We start from the raw sequence: 9,395 nt of genomic DNA on the forward strand, positions 1-9,395 counted from the left end.
CACCATCAACAGCAGCACAGTCCGGTGGATATTTATGCCGCCGCTGCGGCCGCCGCACATCACAATCACCAACAGCAACAACAACACCAGCAGCAGCAGCAACAGCATCACAACCACCATCAACAACTACAACTGCAACAACACCTCAAATCTTCAGCAGCGGCGGCCGCCGCGGCCGCAGCCGCTGCCGAATTCGCCGCGTCCAACCATCCGTTTTCAATTACGCGACTGTTGCCGCCACCACCGACGGCTTCGGTCGCTGCAGCTGCGTCAGCGTCCGACAAACCGTCGTCAGCTGCATCCGTGGCCGCGGCCACCGCGTCGTCCGCGACTGCCGCCTCCGCCGCCGAGAAAATGTACGAAATGGCAGCGGCTTCGCAGTACGGTACTACAGCTGGGTATAACGATTACTATCACCCACACGCACACCCACACCATCCTCACCACCACGGGCACCCACATCCACACCACCAGCAGGCGTCGCTGTATCACGCGGCCGCGGCCGCTGCAGCAGCTGCAGCCGCAGCAGCAGCTTCCGGCGGACCGCAATCGTCCGGGTCGTCAGTATCTGCTGCAGCCGCCGCCGCCGGATCGTCGTCACCGTTGTGACATCACCATCACCATCAGCAGCTCCAGCAGCACCACCAGCACCAATATCCGCCGCTCGTTTGAAAACGGCGTGATCGTTCGTGGGCCTGTGGCAACAACGGCGGCAGCAGCAATAGTAATTAATGCAGCCACGTTTAATTTTTCTTCAATTATTTCCAAGTGTCTGTCGCGCACGCATGCGCGACCGCGGTATGCATCCAATGTGTAATTTTTATTTTGTTTTTTATCTAGTAATCTCTCGAGTACCTTCTGCCTATAAACTATTATATATATTATACTCATATGTGTTTGATACCGTCATGTTTCGTTTTTAGATTTATTATTATTATTATTATTATTATCATTATTATTATTATTATTATTATTATTATTATATACGTGTGTATGTACAGTATATATTTTATGTTAGTGTGTACGCGTTTAGAAAATTAAAAAACAACTTTTTACGTTTATCTATAATGTGATGTGATGCAAAAATGTTGTGCAAGTAGTTGCGGTTTTTCCTTCGCAAACGTATATGTATACATATGATATAATATATATTTATATATTTTATACAAATAAAAGTATAATATATGTGAATATTTTGAATCATATGTATATTTATAAGCGTTATAAGCTGTACTATTGTGAATATATTGAACGCTCACTGCATGTCAATATATATATAGATACGTCGAACGACCTACGACCGTTTTCTCCGAGTAACCATATAGTATGTTAAAATAATTATATAATTAATTTATAATATATTATAAATGTACGTTGAAAATAGAAGTTGTTTATGTCACTTTTTTTCGTCGTCGTCTCGTGCGCGGCGACGGCGGTGTTAACCGGGTTTGAAACAACGCCGCCGCCACTGCACTTATTATATATACATACGCGTACGCACAGCAAACTGTTGTACTTTAAGTATTTATATATTTATATATATATATATATGTGTGTGTGTGTGTATGTATATATATATAACAATAATACAATATGTTTATACATTGTACGTGTATATTTTGTAATGTGACTTGGTCACATTGCGGTCATGTCCTAAATATATGCCGTGTACCTATATTTTACCTAAATAATATGTATATATTTATATTATGTGTAAATTATATCATAAATATTTATCATATGTACGGTTTTAAGTAAAATAAATTCAATTCGACAACATATACAAAATTATATCGACGTGCTTTTTTACAAATCGTATAAAATTATCATTTCGACGCACTTCAGGCTGTGTGGATTTTATGCCGTACGCAACATAATATTATCTTTATAGTATGTACAAAAAAAATATATTATATGCATACTATATTTTACATGATATATTTGTATTTTAATATAGTTATATGCATTTTGAGTTTTAAGTTGTATATATCGAGTTTTGACCAGGAAAACGGTATCTAATTCTTAATTAATTTTACTACACACGTGATTAGTATATACACGCGTAATACCTATATGAAATATGCAGAACATTGCAGTGTATGCGCGTGTATCGATATGAAATATTATATTTTTATAATATATATATATATATAGGTTATTCGTAACTTGTAATAATAGATTTAGCTTACCTAAAACTTATAATTTCTTGGAAAACCGAATTTTTTGATACAACTCCTCAAAATAACCTGTAAGTATATGAAACTGTCATTACATATTTATGTATAACGTTTTGAATTAAACACGGTGACTGTAAAAAGAATTAGAAAAAGTTTTATCACGATTTTCTTCACATGATAGTATAATATAATTTAATATATAATAGACATATCACGCATCATACATATATATAACTTATATTATTTTGTAGGGGTAGGTACGTGAGTACATAAATATAAAATTATCTCAAATAGAATAAATGAATATCAGTCTATTATATATTATATTATATTATATTACAATATCAAATTATTTTTTTTAAATGACGATTTCATACATGTTGTAACATAATAGGATAAATAAAGTGTTGTGCGTGTTAAATATAATCGGCAATATTATTTTTTTCATACCACAAAAATAAATCACATAATATATATTAACTGCAATAAAAGGTATATTATGCTTGTATAACAATCGACAGTCACAATAACATTATAATATTTATTATTATTTTTATGTTTTTATTAAATTATAATATGAGTACTACGATAACACGCACGTCATACACATTCGTCAGGTATCGAATTATCAAGAATCAATGTACAATTTAGCTTCATTAATTATAATTTAAATCAACATATAATATGATTGTTTTCTGTAACTATAACATAATATATTAAATAATAAGTAGGTATATAAAAATATACAAAAGATGTTTTCAGGCATGTATAAAATATATAGGTTGCAAATAGCTATATTATATTATACTACTCTGAATAAATAAAAATTAAAACTTAAAAAAAAAAACTGATAAAAAAAATGTATTAGTTCATATAAAAAATATATTCAGTAATATCTTTTATTTTACTGACAACTATTGAATTTTTTCGTATCAGTATAATAAAAAATATTAAGGTATCTACATAACAATTATAATAACTATATAATTTGTAACAATGATGTGTTTCTGGAAAGTTTTAATAATATTGCGTAAAACATTTTTTACTATAATAATTATTTTAAAGAATTTAAAACTTTTTCTTTCTATAAGAGACATTTAAAAGTGAATAGTTTAGGCAGATATTCGAACTTAACAAGATATTTTATCACAACAAGTTGTATAATTTTGATACTACATATACAAAAAGACAGTGTAATAAAAATAAAAAGTCTAACCTTAATATCCAAAATATACTTAATGACTATTGAAATTTCATTAAATATTCATTACTACTGGAAATGCTTCAAAACTATTAATTCATTTTCGATTAAGGCCACTCGAAGATGTTCCTAATGATGTGTTAAATTGTGCAAACTTTTTTTAATTTAAATGTAAATTTAATTTCTTGTTCTTCAAATAGTTTAATCTCATTAGAGAAGAAATCTAATATGCATTAATCATTACTTATACAAAGTTATTCATCAAGAATATTCAACCATTATTATTTCCTTTAATTATATACATAAATTGAATTATTTTTATAATTATAAATTCTGATTTTTTAAATTTTTAAATACCGGTTTCTAGGTAGAAATTTGAGAAGTTGAGAATATTTTTTTTTAATTTTACCAACTTATTTTTTCTAAATTTTTTAATGATTTTTTTATGTAGATACTTACTTGCACATATGTCTTTAAATAAATCAAAAGTTGAACGAGTAGTTTCTGAATTATTAAATTTTATGATGGATAATCAGGATAATAGGCTATAATCATTATATACTTAGAAAATATATAAAAGTTATTATGTGATTTGAAAGTTATTGTATAAAATTTTTATAATTTGTAAACATTTTTTAAAAATAATGAGCTGTAAACTTAATATAACAACAAGTCTAGCGTCCAGTGACGATCACTTTATATCAATATCGTGTTGTATGTAGTTTAAATATTTATGTATTATTTAACAATTACACCTTTCAATAAAAATAAAAATAAATTCTAATTTAATTCAACTTAATATAACATATTCTATTCTATTTTATACGACTATAATATAAAACATCAATACTAAGGACTAGATATTATCTTTAATAAACAAATTTTAATAACTCAGAAACTACTATTGTTTAAATTTGTTATTTAGGCGCATCAAAATTTAGAAAACAAAATTACTTGCCTAACTTTATTTATAGTAAATTGATAAAGTTCTCGTTTGAAAAAAAATAAGTTTATATCACCGCATGCTTAAAATATGCGGATAACTATAACTTAGCTAAGTCGGTACCTATATACTAAAAAGTTCAAAAAATCAGAATTTGAATTTAACCTAACCTAAGTATTAAAGAGCAATGGGTGATCATACTTGGTGAATCATTAAATCATTCAGTATAAATAATACTCAATTATCTATGTACGTTTCTTAAAAACAACTAGGTATAGATGTCTGTTTTACCTAACCTACCTACAACAAAATTAAACTATAAAACAATATCGGGCATAATAAATAACTATAGCAATAATTGATAATATTTTAGTATTTTTAATGAAATTACTAATTTAGAAACTTTAACTATTTATGTGAACCGAAAGAGTAATTTTTTATGACCAAATGCTATGATTATTAGTACAATAATAACCGAAGTCTATACTTTTTTGTTTCTAAAATTATAGCGATCGGACGTGAAAATAAAATTCTACTCAAATATTTGTGTGAGAGTTAACATTTTGGATAAGGAAATAAACTAACAGACATGGTAATAACAGTATAGTATGTGATTGTTAATAAAGAAAAAAATATTGCACAAAATATTTTAAGGCTATGGTTTTTTTTTATCAATGGTAGACTAACAGAAGATTAAACTTATTTAAGTTAAAAACAAAATAGTTGGTCATGATGCACAAAATACAAATCAGAGCATAACATTTAATATTTAGGGACACGTACAAATTAAATAAATACGCAGCCTTTTACGACTGTCAAAAACGGTACAATCAAATAAATAATAATTACCGTAACGATTAACGACTATACTCAAGAGTAATATCGTATAATGAATCGTCATATTATAATATAATATGATTATGCATAAAACCGTGCGTGGCGAATGTCGATAATATAACATATTAACTACCTTTAATTGATAAATACTAATTGTCATCGATTCTCGTCAACGTGCTGCGGGGTTATCGGTTTTACGTGGAACCGATGCGTTGGTTATATTATTTATAGGTATAGGTACCTATTTATTTATTTACGACGTATTCGACAGTAAAACAACATAATATACTCGAAGAATAGAAGACAAAATTGCACATTATTTTTTTTCTTACAGCAGTGCAAATCGAAACCTATATAACATAATAATAGTACACAGGTAAGTGTTTACATTATTATAAAACGTCGTCGCGACACGGGCACGGTTTGACACGAGTAAATGACATTATATAATATGACTCGGGCTTAATGCGTTTTCATCATCGCGTTCTATATACATATAAGTATATATATATATATATAATAACGATCAGGAATACATCATATTATTATTATTATAGTATATTAAGCTGCAGGTACGCGGGCGAGTACATAAGACGCACTCGCGTGTGCGCTCACGAGATTTCGCGGAGTTATCGCTGGGCATATATTTGACTATTATTATAATATTATCATATCGTTGTATTATGCAGGGCTGCTGCAGTGTTGACGGGTCGTCTTGGCCGCGTCAGTAAACGCCGCCGACGGAACGTTATATAGTCTGTACACACACACACACACATATATATATATATACATTCAATAGCGTGTATATGTATATGTCGTACGCAGAGTGCAGACGAAATGATGGTGCGCGCGCAACAACAATAATTAATAGTAATTGGTATATATTGTATATATTAGATGTGTGTGTGTTTGTGTGTGTGTGTGTGTGTGTAGAAACGGAAAGCCATCGCGCGCGCCGGTGGCGGTGATTTATTGTAATATAATATGTAATGCGCGCCGTTGTCGACGACTATACCGTGACGGGGCGGCGCGGCGGTCTCTCGGGGGTTCCATCATCATCCGAATCTGTGCGCGCGGGGCCGGGGGAAACGACTATACTCCCCTCGCCCGACCCATTTTCCAAAGCGGCCGCGGGCCCCGCGGTCGAGTACACAGCCGACCGGGTAGCTAACGGCCACCGCCGCTCCGCGACGATAATAATTAATTCATCACCGTCCCTGTCCGCCCGCCTCCCATCCCCCCTCCCCTCCTCTCACACGCCATACCGGCAACCAACGTCAAATACCCCTCCACGTCATCCCCCTGCAGCGCGGCGGAACAGATTGGAGAGATCAAAATAATAATACTACCACTACTACTACTACTACTACTACTACTACGCGCCACCGCCGTTTACTATATAATATATATGTACACGCGTATATACACATAATAATATACCCGCAGTCGCCGTTTATGCGCCACTAATCATTATCATCGGCGGCGGCGGCGGCGGTGGCCTGAGATTTTCAGCGCGTGTGGGAGGCGGCGGGGTGGCCCACCCGTTTCCACTCATTTGTCGGCTCGTCGGATATCGCGCATCCCTAGGCGGGTCGTCGCTCGGCCGCGGCCGTACACGTGCGTATGTATGCGTGTGTATATTTATACATATATAAATGTGTATGTGGGCGTGTGTGTGAGAGAGAGTATCCCATACACAGCCGCCGCACCGGACGGCTGTCGAGCGAGCTTTGGCAAATAAACGCGACGGCGGTCGCCACTTTAGGGATTTATACAATTGTTGTACTTATTGTTGTAATATATACATGCGATATTATATATATATATATATATTTATAGCTTTTGTTCATTATTTTTCTGTATATATAATTATATCTATGCGTACCTTATATTTACCACGGATGGGCCTAAGTTTTATTGTTTTCTCTGTCACTATCTCTCTCTCTCTCTCTCTCTCTCTGCAGTATACATATTATATAATATATAATGTCCGTATAATATGATAACACTGTAAAAAAAGCCAAAACGTTGTGGCTCACTCCGCTGCGTATTTATATTCGGTATATACATGCCGAATTAGGTCTGCACGATATATAATGCGATAATGCATCAATAAAATAGTAAATATCATTATAGCTATTATACTTATGTACGTTGTATGTATAGAAGTAAATGAAAAACCACGGGGGGTGATTTATTATTGTAATGACTTGTCGGCGATTTACCACTGCATTTCCGCCAGATTTACGCAAAACCGAGAAAACTGCAGCACCTGCACTTTGATCCATTTTGTACATTTTCAGAAAGAGCTAGTCGTATAGAGACAACTTACAAACTCACAGTTACGCATGTGTGGCTTACGTTTATTATATAGGTATGCTCCGAAAATTATTACATCAGAAGACGTATTCAAATATACGCGTACCTGTAGTTCAAAGTTGAGACATGTGAGTTGTAAATATAAAATAATGTACGTGTATTATTGCGTATGTTTAATTATAGATATAACCATAAACGGTGAGATATTACAGATATATATGTAATTTTATATAGCCTAAGATATTGCAATGTTTTTTTTTTTCGGAAAAATATTAAAGCTCATGTTTCATGTATAATCATAAACATATATATATATATATATATATATATATATATGATATATATATCATAGATTTAATACTCAATAATAATATGTTATGTTTTGATACATAAGTGTGTTTTTCTTAAATTTTTAAACAAACAAATCATTTCAGCTTTCTAAAAATATCTATGACCATGACAACAGCTTTGACTATATAGTCAACTATATAGTATGTTTAACGTGTATCTAACCTGGTTATAATCAATTTCTCAATATGAAAAGTATGATTATAAGTATATAAACAATACACTAAACTACTGCGAATGTAATAATATTTTATCATCTGTAAGTCTGACTAATGATTATTAAAAACTTAAAAACTTAAAAACACATAATATCATAATCATAACATATAAAATACAAAAATCGCTTCGTTTTATGGAGGTTTCTCTGCAACACGCGCGATGTGCAGCAGATGTCCAGCAGCGTGATTTGTAATAATTATATTAAACATTTATTTAATAGAGTGACGAGTGCAGTGGCAATATTTATAAAATAATTCGAAAAAGTCGGTCTCGGTAGTAGTATTTTATGACTGACGGTAAGGGGAGTCGTACAAGCAGGTGCGATACCGTGTATTCGCGCGAGTTGCGTACATAAAGTCAAATTACGTGTCGTCGTCTGTGTGTATGTGTGTGTAAATGCAACCATTGACCGGAACCACCGACGTCCACCTCGACCACTTCCACGTCCGTTATTGCTGCGACATATGGGCTGCCGGTGTCCGAGAATTACGAATAACAAATCATCGTGACTCGCAACAATTATGGAAAAATTAAAAAGTCAACAACGCGTCAAGTCTGAGCTTAAAGGTCGGTGATGGCAGGAGAACCAACGTTACGTGGCTGCAAATTATTGTATATTATAATATACGGTATATACACAATATGCAGCACACATCACGACAACATTACGAAAATAAATAAAAATATATGTTATACCCGCGTATACATGAATAATATACTATTATTAAATATTAGTTACCTATATAATATGTAGTACGTTTTTAAATTTAGATCTATTCGCTGTACCTATATTACTATGTATAAAATATATTATATTTGTGTGGGTGTGTGAATAGGAAATCAAATTACGAACTATATAAACCCCAATATCCTAATGTAAGTGATAAACCGGTGTGCCCTGGGTGTAATTTTCATAAAAAATCTATAGCGAGGTATGAGTATAGGCAGAAAATATTAGTTATAACTTTGCATTTGTTCACTTTTCTTTATTTTTAATAAATATTTAAGGTTTGACGACGCCACTGCTACACATGCTATACATATATTATATTAGTATATAAGTATAAATATGTATGTTCTACGTCATATTATATACATCACGCATTCGCACGCGTACTTATGGTGAAAGAGAATTCGCTTTAATAAGAAAAATATTATCGTTCGAGTCGCGAGTCGTCATGAACAGTTCTCCCTTTGTGTGTTTCGATGTATGCGACCACTATACACGTCGGTCAACACGGCGGCGCGTAAAAAACAATAAATACCGCCTCGCGTATTTGTTGTCGTCGTATATAATGTTATATATATATATATATGTGTATATATACTAAAGTGTCCCCTAAATATC

General features: G+C 32.9%; 1 protein-coding gene across 1 annotated transcript in view; it reads left to right on the plus strand.

Annotated features, from left to right (window-relative positions):
- LOC112599522 (serine/threonine-protein kinase NLK-like) overlaps positions 1 to 609 on the plus strand; it is a 26,662-nt gene extending 26,053 nt beyond the window's left edge. Inside the window, exon 4 of the mRNA XM_025346447.1 lies at positions 13 to 609. Within this exon, the coding sequence (XP_025202232.1) occupies positions 13 to 609 (597 nt within the window). The remainder of the gene's footprint in view (positions 1 to 12) is intronic.
- Positions 610 to 9,395: the final 8,786 nt, after the last annotated feature.

The sequence above is a fragment of the Melanaphis sacchari genome, unplaced genomic scaffold, assembly GCF_002803265.2.
Source record: "Melanaphis sacchari strain LSU unplaced genomic scaffold, SCAv2.0 Contig531_pilon_pilon, whole genome shotgun sequence".
NCBI classification, from domain to species: domain Eukaryota; kingdom Metazoa; phylum Arthropoda; class Insecta; order Hemiptera; family Aphididae; genus Melanaphis; species Melanaphis sacchari.